General features: G+C 41.8%; 1 protein-coding gene across 1 annotated transcript in view; it reads left to right on the top strand.

Moving 5' to 3' along the window:
* The window catches only part of UBR3 (ubiquitin protein ligase E3 component n-recognin 3), a 233,207-nt gene that overhangs the window by 183,169 nt on the left and 33,753 nt on the right, over positions 1 to 16,285 (top strand). The window contains 1 exon segment of the mRNA XM_075070130.1: positions 7,265 to 7,370. Within this exon segment, the coding sequence (XP_074926231.1) occupies positions 7,265 to 7,370 (106 nt within the window).

Below are 16,285 nucleotides of genomic sequence, written 5' to 3'. Positions count from 1 at the left end.
TTTAAAAAAAATTAACAGACTTTTTCAAATAGCTTGAAGAATATTAGTTTGGAGATTCCAGGCCAGACCCCTCACTTGCCTCTGAACAACATCATCACTGCTTGATGACATTGTATTATCCCTGGGAGAGGGGCCCATAAGAAACACTGTTGTCTGTGGAGGTTTCTGGGATGCCTGTTGAGTTACGGCTGTCATTCTCTTGCTGCTGGAGAGCAGTTAGGGTGGTTCTTTAATGATTCATTGTCATTTAATATATTGCTTTTGCTTGTTAACAGAAAAGGCTGTACTTTAGATCTTTAAAACAGAGTCTATGGAAAATGAGGTAACTGATTTTTATGGACCTCTATCCATACTTCAGTGAGGTATAATCATGGCAGAACATAGTATATAAAGGCAGATAAATTTTGCCTTTGTGTAGCCCCAGATGGACTTCCACTGCATCACATAAATGCATAAGCAGGAAAACCTTTGGAGTAGAATGACAGGAATGTTGTGGTTCGAATGTTGAGGTATACAAGACAAGCCAATTTTTGTGAATAAACCACATATCATGCCTTTCTCTATTCTCTCTGAGGCCTGGTCTACACTTTTGGGGTGCGGGGGAGAGGAGGATCGATCTAAGTTATGCAACTTCAGCTGTGTGAATAATGTAGCTGAAGTCAGTGTACTTAGATCTACCTACTGCGGTGTCTTCACTGTGATAAGTCGACAGCTGATGCTCCCCCGTCGACTCTGCCTGTGCCTCTCGCTCCGGTGGAGTAGCAGAGTCGACAGGAGAGTGCTCGGTGGTTGATTTATCGTGTCTAGGCTAGACACGATAAATCAATCCCCGTTGGATCGATTGCTGCCTGTAGATCCAGCCAGTAATGTAGACAAGGCCTTAGTCCTTATTCTCTTGCTTTTCGTAATCACATAGCCACCTCAAAAGGAATAGTAAAAAAAGAACAAATGGCCACTTCAGGACTTCATTTTACTAAACAGTGAAGAAGAGAACTCAAAAAATATGTCTTTTTGCTTCTGTGTTCCCACTGGGGGCAATGTATTCTTTTGTTACTCTAAATCTAGAAAAAAACACATTATGCTTGTGCTCCATTGCCATGGTAGAATTATTTTTATATTTTAAAATAGCATCATAGAAAATTTTTCATTAAAAAAAAATCCAGCATAAGCATTGCTCATTTTTGCCTGTCTTAGACTGAATATCTTGCATTGTATTTATATAGAACAGAAGTAGGTAGTAGGATTAATGTCTCCTAGATCCATCACAAACAAACTAAAATTTTGTGTTTCCTGAAGCTTTTGGTAGCAAATTTTTTTCTGTTCAGGTTAATACTACAGTACAACACGTCCTAATTTCACAAACATATAGACAGAACATACAAATAATAAACTGGTGCTAGATTTTGATGCTTGACCAATTCATTTTATGTTAAATGTAAGCTTGAAAAATAGTCAATATGAGAACAAAGAGTTAATTACTCTGAGCACATTTCTACCTCTTTGCTCCTTTCTGATTGAAGCAAGGAGCAGTTTAGTGTAAATTATCATGATTTCTATTTTTTTTTCTTGGAGAAGAGAGGAAACCAATAGTTTGTGCTGTTCATTTAAATAAAAAGAAATCAGTATAATTTTCTGAAAGATCAGTATATTCTCAGGATGTTGAGAAATCCATCAGCAAAACAACATTTTTGTTATAATTTCTTGCTAGGAGAAATAAGAATTTATTTTGTCCTCGTTGACTGATTTTATTCAGAAAGCAGGTGACAGCAATCAGTTCCAGTGTCATCTACATCTTCAATTATTTTACAAACCCCGGGAACTAATTACAGCCCTCAGGCTCTGGCAGAGTCAGCTGACTTTAGCATAAGACTTTTTTGGCCGCCAAATACCTCTGAGTAATTGTCTATTTGTGGAAAATAAATTAATAGCTACTATTTTTATTTAAATATGGAGACCTGTAGATGTGTGTGCAGGTGGAATGAGTACGTGATGGGGGCTGCAGAAAGAGAAGGAAAGGAGAGACATTAAACATGAAGCAAGAAAAAGAAATAAAAGATTCGAGGAGAAAATGGGAGAGAGGATTGAGCAAAAAGGAAAAATTGAAGGGAAGCAGAGAAAGAGAAAGTGAAAATAAGAAGGAACCATTATTTAATTTTACAGAAAAATTGGAGAGGGACAGACACTGAAACAGCAGAAGACGCCAATATAGTGTAAAATGAAAGAAAATAGTGAAGGAAGGGAAAAGGAAAAACTGAGCCACATTATAGGAAACCTAGAAAGTTCATTTTTTTAAAATAGGACTTTCATATCAAAACATTACAGTGGAATAGCATATACATTTTCACTAGGGATATAACTGTACAATAAACATACAAGGAGTAATTGAAAGCACTTCCCGGGGCCTCAAAACCTGCAAAACGTAAAAATTAGGGACCACTCTGAAGATGGTACCTGCACTGATTGTGACTGCTAGCCTAAAGTTACATAACAAAGAGGAAATCCTGAAAACAAAAGCAGATATATGTAGTCCAAATTAATAGTTATCTGTAATTCATGACTATATTCGTTTGTTTCTATGGACTAATTGTATAATTCACATCTATGTGGCAAGAATCACATTTAATATATGATTCTGTAATAACTTACATTAATAGGATAATAGCAGCTTTTGTTCAAAAGGATTAAAAAAATATTTTGAAAATAATCATATACTCAATGGGACTATGGAAGACAACACTGGAAATCAACCTATGGGTGGTATGTGTCTTCCTCAACCTTGGGTCCTCTACCAGAGGCCTGGGAGTTTGAGGGTTCTGCACAGTATCTTAGGTTCTTAGCACTGCACTCTTCTGGACAGAGAGCTCTGATGTTGTTCTGGGATCTGTTGGAGCCCTCACCCTTAGGAGTCACAGCCCCGAGTGCTCCTACCACTGCTGGGACACTTTGGCCTTCACTTTCCACATCTCTCTAGCTCCTCTTTCAGGCCCTGGTACTTCTCCAGCTTCTCATATTCCTTCTTCCTATGTTTGCTGTACTTGGCACTGCTATATCTATCACACGCTGTCTTCTGCTCCTTGTCTATTACCACGATGTCTGGTTGATTGGCCAGTACCTGTCTGTCCGTCTGGTCTGGAAGCACAGAATCTTACCCTGCTATTCTCCACAACTTCTGTGGAATCTCATCTGTTTGGGATTGGTCACCCATACGCTGTGCAATGCGCTGTACACAATGCCAGCCACTTGGTTGTGCCATTCAGTGTATGCTGTTCCTGCCTGCATCTTCATCCTGCACTACTGTGTTGACTGTCTCTGGGCCTCTCTGCACCTTGGGTCTCTCTAGTCGTGTAGACCCCTGCTTCGTGGATCTGGTGCTCAGTGCCTGTTCCGTGCTGCTATGATCAGTGTCTCAGTGCTGTCTTTTAGTCCAGCTCTTTCCAGCCCTGTAGGATTTTCCAATGTCAGCCCCCAGCTATCTGTCGATGTACAATCCATGCAGGGTCTGTCTTGCATGGCCTCTTCTGCTGGGTCTTTCTTTTTTTTTTTTTTTTTCTGGTTCTCCGCTCAGTGGTGGATCCAGTGCTGCTGCCTCAAGCTTCTCTCAGCAGCTCATCTTGGGCATCTTCTGATGTGCTCCTGGATGTGCGGTTTCATCCAGGACAGTGGCTTTGACGCTCACCAAGCCCGCCGCCTTCTTTCGGCTGTATACAGTCTCTGTGTTGACTGGGGGTGGAACTCCGTGCATTGAGGAGCTTCGGGTCTTCATCGGCAGCTTCCATGCCTCCTTTGCCAGCTCAATACGAGACTGTGACGTAGGCCTATTGTGATGCGTGGTCTTGTTCTCTCACTGACCTCCTTTCAGGCCTGTCTTATCCTTTGGTGTACTTGGATGTTGCTGTCTTCTTGCTCCTCATCGTGGTTTCCATGTGACTTGGATGCCAAGGTCGTGTAGCTGGTCTGTATGTCTAGTTGTGGCCCGCTGGTAGTTCCACCCATCAGTCTTGACTACCTTCCCTCTCTTCACTACCATCCCCACACTTCTCCAGTCCGAATGACATCCGATTCCTCACTGTAGGTCTGCATCAGGTGATTAGCGGTCGATGTCTCGTTCATTCTTAGCATACAGCTTGATGTCACATGTAGAGAGGTGGCTGACGTAGTTCCACTCCTGACTGTTACCCGTATCCAGTCCTTGTGATTATTGGGCCTGAGGGGGTTTAGCCTATGCAGACAGCAGCGGGACAGTGCATCGATTTGATATATATAGCCGCACTTGATGCCACTTGCGCAAGCTCGCTGAGTTGACTTCAGTGTTGTCTTCCATAGCCATTGAGTTCTTGAGGAAGGTCCTTAGTGTCCTGTTGACTTTGATAGCGCCAGACATTCACAGATCACAGACGATTCAGTGTCAGCATTGAGTCGTAGGCTTTCCTGTAGTCAACCCAGGCTGTGTTTCAGATTGTCTGTCTAGATCTTGAGTTTGGGCGACTGCTCTATCTAATGAGCAACTGGTGTTTTGAGCCTCTGGTGTTGTTCCCATGCCCTTCTGAGCTGTGCTCATGTACTGGCCCTATAGTCCTGTACTTGGCGGTATGATGCCTGATAGGACTTTCCATGTTGTGGGAGGGCAGGTATTGTCGGTATTGGATGGTTCTGTTCCTGCAGGGTCTTTCATGATCAGCATTGTCCTTCCTTTGTTAGCCAGTTTGGGTGGGAGCCTGCTCTAGGAGCTGGTTCATCTGTGCTGCTATGCGTTCATGCAATGCTGTTAGTTCTTTAGCAGTAGGTGTGGATCATGTCTGGTCCAGGTGCTGTCCAGCTCTTCATGTTCTTGACCGCTGCTGGATGTCTTCTACTGTGATGGTGACTGTTTCTGTTCTGGGAGATTGCTGTGCTCTGTTCTCAGGCCTGCAGCCACTTTGCACTGGTGTTATGAGTCTTCTCTTTCTCCCATATGTCTTCCTATAGTTCATTTCTGCTGCTGGTGGCTCTGCTGTATTGTGTTGTTGCACTGCAGTTGGGATACACCTTGGATCACCTTGGAGAACAGGGCATTTACTTTTTTGGCCTCGCTCTCTAGTGTATCTCTTAGCCTGGTAGCCAGTGCTGTGAGCCTTTGTTTAGCAGTCCTAGGCTTCAGATGGATCAGGCCTTGTATTTTTTCAGTAGCCGAGTCTTATCCTTAATCTTCACCCTTCTGTAGTTCCCAGCTGCTAACTTCTTTCTGAGTCGCCTTGATCTTACTCCAACCTCATTTTCCAGGTGGGTACATACTGTTGTTCTTCTTGATCATGTAGCAAGCATCTCAGGATACAGAGGCTGTAGCGTATACCAGTTCATTGGTTGAGTTATGTGGTAGTAGGGATTTCACGAGGTTCTATTGGCATCTTCTAACATACATCTGACGGTACTTTTCCACTGGCCATTGGTAATCGGTCTCGAGGATTGACTGTAGCTATTTCTCCATCATCATGCCTCATATCAGCTGCTGTGCTCTGCAATTGGAGGGTGGCAGTGAAGTTTCGTTCTCAGGTGTGGGCTTGCACCATCCACTTGTTCTTCCAGGTCTTCTTGAGTCTGGGATGTAATGTGGAGTTGGTCTATCTCAAGCTGTGAGAGCAGCTTCCTCTGTACTATGTTGAAGCGTTGGGTAACTAGCTGTTTCTCAGTAAGTGTGGATGTAGGTCTTTTGTCCATCCATAGTCCCCTCATACGTTTCATATATCCCCTCTCATTAGGTCTACTGTTGTAGTAGCATTCCATCAATTCCAGGTTCTCTTGTCTCGTCCATGAATGGTTTGGACGAAATAAAATACGAATAAAAAATATGGGGCCCTTGAAATATAACCACATCTGGGTTGGAGCGTGATGGCAAACCGCGCAACGCATTGCAGAAAGGATATATGGGCAAAATAGTGTTCTTAAGAAAAATACCATGCTATCTGTAATGTCATGCAAAGTAGGCAGAAACCCTGTTTTTAAAGTCTTATCCAAAAGATGACTGCATAATAAACTTGTGGCACTAAAATTTTTCCCCCCAAAAGATGAAGGGCTGGGATCTGAACCTTTGATTCCAGCAACTTTAGGAATTTTAAACCTTAGACATATGGAACACAAGAAGAGTACTTCAGATACGAGACAAACAAGTGAGAGTACGGTGTCACTGTTTTGAATTAGGGCTATATCTATGCAACTCATAAATTCTGATTGATATTGTGAAGTTGTATTATGAAAATCTTGTGTGTCATGAGTAACCGCCAGCAAGAACTCACAATCAGGGTGACATTACTGCAATGCCCCCTACAATATCCTTGAGACCCCCCACCCCATGACACCCTTTAGAGTTGGGACCCCCACAGTTACAACACTGTGAACCCCTCCATGAAATTTATGATTTTTAAAATCCTGTGACCGTGAAATTGACCAAAATGAACCCTGAATTTGGTAGGGCCCTAATTATACCCCATGAATCGTTAGTTCTATTGATAAATGTAAGGGCAGAGCAGGGAGCGCTCTGGCTGTGGGCTCCTACTGTACGCCAGGCTCCAGCTGCTGGTCCTGGCCAGGCTGGTGAGGCATGGGACTTGGTCTTCCTCTGCAGAAGCCGCTCCTGGGGCCAGGTCAGACCCACCTCCAGTAACCTCCCCTGGCAGCAGGAAGCTTTGCGGCCGCTAGCTGGGAGCCCAGCTCTGAAGGCAGCATCACTGCCAGCAGCAGTGCAGAAATATGAGTGTTGTGGTATTGCCACCTTTACTTCTGTGCTGCTGCTGGCTGCAGCACTGCTCTCAGAGTTGGCGGCCAGCCAGCATATGCCACTCTCCAGCTGCCCCGCTCTGAAGGCAGCACGGAAGTAAAGGTGGCAATACCATGACTCCCTACAATAGCCTTGTGACCCCCCCCCCCCACAACCTTGTTTTGGATTGGGACCCCCAGTCTGAGAAATGCTGGTCTCCCCTATTAAATCTGTATAATATAGGGTAAAAGTACACAAAAGACCAGATTTCACAGGGGAGACTAGGTTTCATGGTCCGTGACGTGTTTTTCAGTCATGAATTTGGTAGGGCCCTAGGTATAATCCCTGGGTTTTTAAGCATAGGGGAAGTTATGAGAGAGAGGATCTTGTAGACCTGTCATTAGAGCATCATTTATAACGTTCTAAAAGACATCAGGTTTTGTAGAAAGCTTAGGAAATAAATAGTGGTAAACAGATATAAAATACTTTAGATATATTTAACAAAATTATCTCTTTTTCCCCCCACCAATTCAGATCAGCTGTTCCATGTTTTGGCCATGCACATGCGGCTTTACAGCATTGACTCTGCATACAACCCATGGAGAAAACTAACGCAGCTAATGCAGGATAGGAATTCACAGTAAGTATTTTAAAATACTCAACATCAGTATAGTTCTGTGGACAAAATGGTCCCTTACCACAGAATGAGTTTCAACTTTCTGAAGCTAAAAATCTTTACTTGTCAACAATCTGAATTGCCAAGCATGTAAGATACAAAACTTAATGTCTAGCACACAGTGTATTTCTTTGTGGAGAAGAATTTTCAAATCTGTTTTATACAAAATATTAGAGATTCATATTTGTGATTTTAAAGTAATATTGTTAAGTCAAGTACTCCCAAAATTAAGGATAGTAAGAAATTGGGCTTGTAATTTTCTGTACATTTTGATCATTTAACTTATATAGCCAGGGACAATGGAAGCAACTTTTTGTCACTTTATGTTAAGATTCCATTTATAAATGGTTTATAAAGAGATAGATGTTATAAGAATGTTACTGACATAAATAGTATGTGTCAAAATGGTTACAGGCTAGAACGTGTCATAGTTTATTATAAGCAGTTTATTGATCTGTTGGACTTTATAACAATTGATTAACCATATATTAAAACATTTATAAATCACTTATTAACCCTTTTGAAACTATTTCTAAATGGAATTTTGATATAAAATGCAATCCCTTTTTCTTTGAGGTACTTTATCCTAATTTCTCTTTTATTCTTTTATACTTACTTCCTTCACATTACTTTTGTGGTTGTCCTCATGAGACTGCCTGAATCCAATAGTAAAAGTTGTCTGAATATTTATTTAAAAGAAAAACATAACATTAAATTAATGGAAAATCCCCAGATACCTAGCAATAAGCACCATGTATTGTGGAATGGTGTGGAGGAAAGCATGGAGGCTGTGTGCATGCAAAGATGAAAATAACCAAATGGTGGAGGAGATGGAGAGGAAATCACTCAAAGACAAGCAGGAAGGGGAAAGAGTCGTGAATGATCCTGGTCTGAATTAAAGAGAGTTTGTTGTTCCTTTGGGCATGCTGCAAGGCCTACTTTTTTTCCCTAGCTTTTGTACATAATTTCATAATATTAAAGTTTAACAATGGGAATCACAAACAAAGGATTACTTATGTCTGTGGAGGGGTGTTAGGGGAGAAGAGAGAGATTTGGCTATGAGTGGCTACTGAGGTTTTGGTTTTTTCCCCCCCTATTTGAGCTTTTGAATCAATCGAAAGATTTCATATCTGTGTGATGTAGCAAACAAGCCCAATGGAACCTGCACAGGTTTACACAGAGCCTGTTTATGGAACTTAGAGCCCTTAGTGATTATGGAGTTATGGGCCACACTAGATACTGTGCTCAAAAACCTCTGAGATAAGTAGTTATAGATGCAGCTGGTGGTATGATAGGTTTCTTACTTCTGAAACTGATGTTTCCTGGTTTTCTAAATATGTACTGTAGTTAGAGCTGACAGGTTCAGGTTTTCCAAGTGTTCTTATACCTGTTCTTTATCTATTTTGCAAAGTGAACAGGCATAAAAGAGAAACTCTGCCTTGATTACTCCATTACACTACATGTGTAGAATTCCAGATGTTGGTTTTAACCTATAAAGCCCTAAGTGGTTCAGGACCTGTTTACCCGAGGGAGAGCCTTTCTCATCATGCCATATTACCACAGTTCAGATCAGCAGAGGAACTCAAGCTGGAGCTCCCTCAGTAGAAATGAGAGGGAGCACATTTTGTGAAGGTTCCTCAGTTTTGCGCTGTTACCAGCTGTTAGGATTCCTTTCCCATTCTGAACTCTGGGGTACAGATGTGGGGACCCGCATGAAAGACCTCCTGAGCTTATTTTTACCAGCTTAGGTTAAAAACCTTCCCAGTGTACAAATTTCACCAAGGACAGTATGCTGCCACCACCAAGTGATTTTAACAAACATTTAGGGAGGGCCACTTGGAGCCCTACCTTCCCCAAATATCCCCCCAAGCTCCTACACCTCATTTCCTGAGGGGGCTTGAGAATAATATCCTCACCAATTAGTACAGGTGTACACAGACCCAAACCCTTGGATCTTAAGAACAATGAAAAATCAATCAGGTTCTTAAAAGAAGAAGTTTAATTAAAGAAAAAGTAAAAGAATCACCTCTGTAAAATTGGGATGGTAAAGTCTCAAGAACATAGAGGATCTCCCCTCTAGGCAAAACCTTAAAATTACAAAACCAGGGATAAACCTCCCTCTTCCTGCAAAGGAAATCACAAGCCAAAATAAAAATAAGCTAACGCATTCCTTCACTAATGCTTACTAATAAGGATGGAGTTGGATTGCTTGCTTTCTTGATTTGTCTCCGGAACAGACAAAGCCTCCCCCACCCACAAGATTTGAAAGTATCTTGTCATCTTATTGGTCCTTTTGGTCAGGTGTCAGCTACGTTACCTGAGCTTCTTAACCCTTTACAGGGTAAAAAGGAATTAACCCTTTACAGGGTGAAGAGAGATTTTACGCTACCCTTAGCTGTATGTTTGACACCTGCCTTGGTCCTCCGGAGCTCAGATTAGTAACCTATTGGGCACACTGCAAAGCCCATTTTTCTTCTAGATGCAGCCAGTTTTTTTGCATTATTGTGTGATTTTAATTTGTAGGGTAAGCACCTGGAGCACAGTTTGAGCTCCTGTAATTACACTTTTGGAATTTGAAGAAATAAATAAAATCTTCAAGTGAACTATGACGTATTGAGCATGTATGATTTGAAGCTGCTTCAAAATTCACAGGATCTTTTGAAAGTGCATCTTTTTCATGTACAGTTGTAAGAACTCAGCATAATGAGAAGGTCATTTACTACAACTCTTGCCAATAACCTGCAGAAGGTTAGAAGGTTGATGGAGAAATATCAGTGCAGGCTTAGGAAATGGATTGTACTCTGTCATTTTGTACTTAGCATTTTAGTAATTTAAATCGTCATCTTTCCCAGGTCAGAACTGTCCCAGGAGGAGAATATCTGTCAATAAAAGAAAAAGATCCAAATAGCCTCACTTGCTTATTCTTACTGCAAACAGCATAATGACAAAGTCCCAACAGCTAAATGACTTTTGACTGAACATCACTAATGTGTTCACTGTGCTACTTCTAATCTTGAGACAAAAACCAACACTAGCAAAACCTGTTCTGTGTCAGAAGAGTACTGTTCATCCAGGTTCTTTGTTTTGTAAAAAACCAAAACTTCCTAGTAACATTCTGGATTTGTTCTATCTCATTTTTAGTTTAAATTAACATTTTAATTGAAAACAGTTTTCATAAGGAGATTAGTTGCATTTACTTAATAAAAGGTTTTTTCATTTTCAGCTTTGTAAATAATCTATAAAACACAAGCAACATTGCATTGTATTTTTGCAGCTCTTATATAATGTTAATAACTTTCTCTATATAAATATAAATTTAGACTTAAAATCTCCTGACTGTAGATCTCACAGTTTTAGCTTGGTTTTCCTCTACACAACTGACACTAATTTGTATATCAGGCTGGAGATTTTATGCCAAATGTATAGGAAAATTAAATCACAATAATGCTTCTGCTGAAAAAAAAATGTCAGTGTTGTCAACAGCCCCAATCTATGCCAAGATCTGCCTTCATAATTGGTGAGTGATCTGGGTACCTGAGAGATTGCCTCATTGAGTGCTTGAATGAACAGTCCTCTTGTTTAATCAGAAGGAGGATAGCATCAGGGAGTGTGTGGTCAGGAATTCATGACTCTGGAACTTTCTTCCACCAGCTACTTGGTCTGCCAGAGCTCAGACTTGTTGAACTTCACGATACACATAGCAATACTCAACTGCTTTTACTGGCTTTTCTTGTAGAAAGGAAGCATCTAATTGGGGTGTAAGTTTGGATGGAGGGGTGATTTATTGTGCAAGAAGGAATAAGGAGAAACGTATAGTCTGTTTTTTTCACACCTGCAGTTGCCTTGTTTGTAACTCTCTTGTACAGCACACAGATCATTAGATGCAACTTTATCCATGTAAATAAATAACCCTAGGCAATTTAGGAAGGGGTTAATACAATGTCACATTAGCCACGCACAACTGAAGTGCTATGTGTGTGAGAAATATTATGCAAGAAGATTCAGTGTCCAAAAGAACTTAAAATACATGAATTATTCTATAAAGCAAGAAAGCTGTGTCTAATAAATTAGGAGATTTTTGTGGTAAACTAAGTTGTTCTTGGTGATGTACCAGGTTCTTTACAGTCTCTGCTGAACCAATGACATAGTGGCCTGTTGTTGGTTGTTGCCTGACCACCTGGTGACCTAACCATCCCAAATCTGGGATAAAAGTGAATGTTGTTTTAAACTGAATTCTCCAGATTGGCTTAGTCTTCTGTGGTTGGTATGTTGACAAATAAAATGTTTTGGCAAAAGTTGCTAATGTCAAGGATGATATGAGTCTTTGATATATAGTGGGGGTGTTGCAGCCTTTTTACAGTCAAAGTATGGCTTGTGGAACCCCTCCCCCTTCTCCACCTACTGGATGTGGGGGTGGAACTTGGGGCAATGAGGTAGGGGCTTCTGCCCAGCAGGGAGGAGGGGATCGGGGCTTCAGTCCCATCTGCCAGGGGCACACCTACCAGGGCTTGGGGCTTCAGCAGAAGCAGGGCTGAAGTCTCTGAGCCCCAGCAGGTGCACCCTTATTCTCGAACTTCTGAAGATAGTCGTATGCGGCTCAGAGGGTCAGTAAGTTTGGCCACCTCGATATATAGGGACTCAGGATGGAACTGTCCATAGAAAGCTGTGAAGTTCCCCTGTACGGTAGGGGCACTCAGGCAGGGTTCTCTTAACAACTGCAAGTTAAAGTACTCAAACCTTTTCTGCTCGTTTCCTGTGTGTTGCAGAGAAGCTGCACAAAAGGAAGACTAATAGTCAAGCCACCTTTTGGCACCATATGCTGCTAAATGAGCAGCTTTGCATTTACCAGGAGTAAAACTCAGGGACTGAGGGAGGAAGAGGGAACGTTTTAAGCAGACAGTCCATGAGAGACAGAGACCAAAAGACAGTGACAGTGGTGCATTAGTTGAGGTTTCTGCAAGCAGTAGTTGCCTATGTACAGTCTGTGACCCCACCTCTGTTCAGGGAAACAAGAGTTATGAGCATTTTTTAAATAAAACATATTAGAAAATACATTGACACCGCATCACCAATTTCTCATCAAATGAAAAACTGACCTGCTGCCAAAGCTCACAAACGTTAGCAAAAGGGCAACAACATAAGCTATGTTATGTCCTATGTGGTGCTCAGTACAAAGATTAGAATTTAGAAGTTTTGTAGGCTTGTCCTTGTTGATGAAGCTTATGTACTTGGCCACTCTTCTTCCCTTCCATCAGATTGCCCCTGACAGTGCCAACAGAGCCTTGGTTCAGCGTTCACACCTTATTTATTGCAAATCCTAATGTTTAAAGCTTATGTGTCATTCTCTTCTCTTCCTTGGGGACCAGTATTTCTAGGGCTTTGTTCCCTGATGAGATCATCCATAGAGTGGCTTTGTTTCCCCTTCCCTTCATCATCACAGAACTGGCCAAATGGAGTAAACCAGAGATTAACTGGTGCTTTGCACTTGAGGAGACTCTCTCAGGGGCCACAGAAGGGTAAAGTGGAGCATTTCCACCATTGCTCCCAGTCCCAGAGCATGGACTTATGTTCTGCCAGAGAAATGCAGCCCAGTTGTCTTGGACTAGAGGGACAGGTCAGTCCCAGAAAGGAAAGCAAGTAACAAATTTTCTATTTATGGATATATCAGAAGGTTCCTCTTTGTACTGTATCGTATAGATTCTTTTCAAAATGGATGCATGGATTCATTTTATAGTACCTTTCTTAAGCACCATGAGAAGTTATATTAACTAGTTTTTCATTAGCTGCTACTGTGTACAATCTGTTGCAAAGTCAGACTTATCAGGCTTTCTCATATGCATAGAGGATTAGCAGGATGGATAAGTTCCATACTCTAAACAGAGTTTATAAATGCAGTTTCAATGTCATAATGAAGAAGTTGCTTAGGCTGTTAACGAATGACAGAGCGCTTTTTAAGTGCTTAATGTGCTGCAGTGCTTGACGTAGACTGAAGCAGATTATCGAAAACCTTGACGTTTCATATAGCTTTACTTCTCCAGTTCATATGGAATGAATACATTAGGCAAGCATTTCACTTGTTCTCGCATTTAAAAAGTGAGTCTTCCGTATTTTTTTGTGATCTTGCCAGTCATCACGGCATACTATATAAATTGGAATCTTATCTAATTTATCATGTCAAAATTGGCATTTGACCTAATTGTCTGTTGCTGTGAAATGGCTTTAACTCTGATACTTTCTGAAGGAAAGAACTTTTCAGATATGAACATAACCAACTAGAGTTAAGAGTTCTTTTTCTTTCTTTCTCTCTTTTTTTAAAAGAATTTAAAATCCAGAAAAAAAATTAAGGTGAGAAATGTATTAAAATGACTTGTTTATAATTTGGGGCACCAGCCTAATGAAACTTTTATCAATCTGCCTCACAAAAGGCAAAATAAAACTAACCATGGGTAAATTTTTCAACTGTGCCTAAGTGATTTAGGAGTCTGCATCCCTACGTTCCAGTGAGACTTAAGCTCCTAATTGCCTATATCATTTTTAAAAATGGGACTAGGTGCTTTTGAAAATTTGACTCCCTCGTTGTCTTTTCTAGAATTTTAACTGTTGACAAATACCGTTTTTAGACCAGTGGTTTTCAACCTTTTTTTATTTGCAGACTCCTAAAAAATTACAGATGGAGGTGCAGACCCCTTTGAAAATCTTAAACATAGTCTGCGGACCCCCAGGGGTCTGTGGACCACAGGTTGAAAATCACTGTTTTAGAATGACTTTTTATTTATGCTTGGTGACTTGTGCTCACTGTATACACTGTTAGTTTTCAAGAAGAAAAGGGGATAATATAGATATAAAATAAAACTTTTACTGAATTCTCCCTTAAGACTATGGTGACAGGAGCCCTTAGAGACAGTTAATCAGTGTGATTGTGCTAACCATGTATGCCAGCTCAGTGATATATTCACTCCAAACACCTTTCTCAAGAATTTCTAACTCTCTAGGGGGGCAGTCTTATTACAAACACAGAAATAATGATAGACAAACACCATAGCCTTAAGTTAAGTGCAAAGGATTCAACTTGGTTAAAATTATTAACCAGTGGGGAACCATTCCCCAAATTACCTTACAAGGCTGTTCCAGTGCTTGTTTCAGCTGGGCACCAGTGGTCCCAGATTCTAAAAAGCTGAGGGTGGATATGAGGTCAGTACACCCTCAGGTTTGACCGGGGACTGGGGCTGGAAGCTAGTGTCCCAACCCATTCACCATCTCCACAGAGGAGGTGGGTGAGATGAAATGAAATGAGGAGAACAACACACTGCATGAGACGTCCAATGCCATGCTCAGGGTGAATGCCCAAGTACCCCATTGAATTGTGGTACACCGCATCAGGCCACTTTTAACACGTCAACCACACTGGAACCCACCAAATTCCGGAATGCCAGATGGAAGAACTCGCATAGCAGTTTGCCAGTTTTGCCATATGGGGAAAATCCCTTCCAGGCCCCAAACGAAATGTGATGATCAGCCTAGTTCCCAGTCTCAGAAGAGAACTAGCTTATTACATAACGATGGAGAAGGGTGCGGCTGGACAGAGCCCAGAATGGCTACTCATCTTCAGCAAGCACAAGCAGCTCTCCACTCCTGCCTCAGCAGATGAGAGGCAATCAGCTGGTCCACCATGCCTCCACTGTTCACTGGCAGGAATAGACGAGAGGTTCCAGTACCTGGATACCATGTGAGGTTCTGTACCCCCGCTCCCAGGTCCTGCAGCATGGGGTAGGAGAATGAGAAAGACGCAGTACTTTCCCCATCTTCTATACATATATGCTGCAGGCCGTCAGGAGCAGGAGGGGAACTAAGGGGATTGTGTGTGGCACTGCCCCCAGCAGCTCCTTCTTGAGATCTCCTTCTACCCCTAGTCCCACTCAGGGTGGTGGAGGTGGGGTGTTCCCAGGGAACTGGCTATCCCTGTTGCTCCTGGACCAATCAAAAATGCATCCCAGCTAGCAAGATGCATTTTCCTTGCTAATAAGATTGCAATATCTGACCCAGTTGGTGGTACTGTATGTGCTACATCAGAAGTTCTCAAACTGGGGGGCGAGGCTCTGGGAGGGGGCATGAGAAGTTTTAGAGGAAAAAAGCATACTGCGCACATTTTACCCACAGCAATGAATAATTGGCAAAGCTGATTCCTCCAGACATAATGGTTCTTCAGATGGCATTGTGTATTTGGCTCTAGATGGCGCCATACATTTTGACAGATTTCTGTTAAACTTGCATAGCATTATACACTGTCATTGCCATCTATATGTTAATCCGTTTTCTTCGACGCAGTGTGCACATTTAATGGTAAACGTCGAGTGCAATCACAGTTTTGCTTTTGCATTTATTACAGACAATAGATTGTTGGCTCAGTTTGAACCAATGACTTACTGTTTTTAGCATGAAATGAGAGTTGCATGTTGATTTATTTTTTTTTAATTTAATCGATATATATATATTTGTGTGGCAGGGGGTGGTGGGAGAACGTAAACTACTACAGACGCAAAGAAGGAGAGCTCAATCTAATAAATTTGGGAACCACTGCACATACTTAAAGCCATTTATTAAGCTAGGAAAATGCCACTAGTACTTGTTAGCACACTCTACTTATAAATGAAGCTGCAAGTTTGTCACGGAAGTCACGGATTCTGTGACTTTCCGTAACTTCTGCAGCAGCCAGTATGCCTGGCTCAGGCGCAGCTCAGGCAGCCCCTGCACCAGTTGTACCCCGCTGGGGCAGTCTTGGGCCACCACACTCCTGCCCCCCAGCAGAGTTTGGGTGTGGGAGAGGACAGGGGGTTGGCACACTGGACGGGGTGAGGCGGGCTCTGGGCAGCGCTTACCTG

The sequence above is a fragment of the Chelonoidis abingdonii genome, chromosome 10 (genome assembly GCF_003597395.2).
Source record: "Chelonoidis abingdonii isolate Lonesome George chromosome 10, CheloAbing_2.0, whole genome shotgun sequence".
Taxonomy (NCBI): Eukaryota; Metazoa; Chordata; order Testudines; family Testudinidae; genus Chelonoidis; species Chelonoidis abingdonii.
The sequence above is the reverse complement of the archived record's forward strand: the minus strand, read 5'-3'. Positions and strand labels throughout refer to the sequence as shown.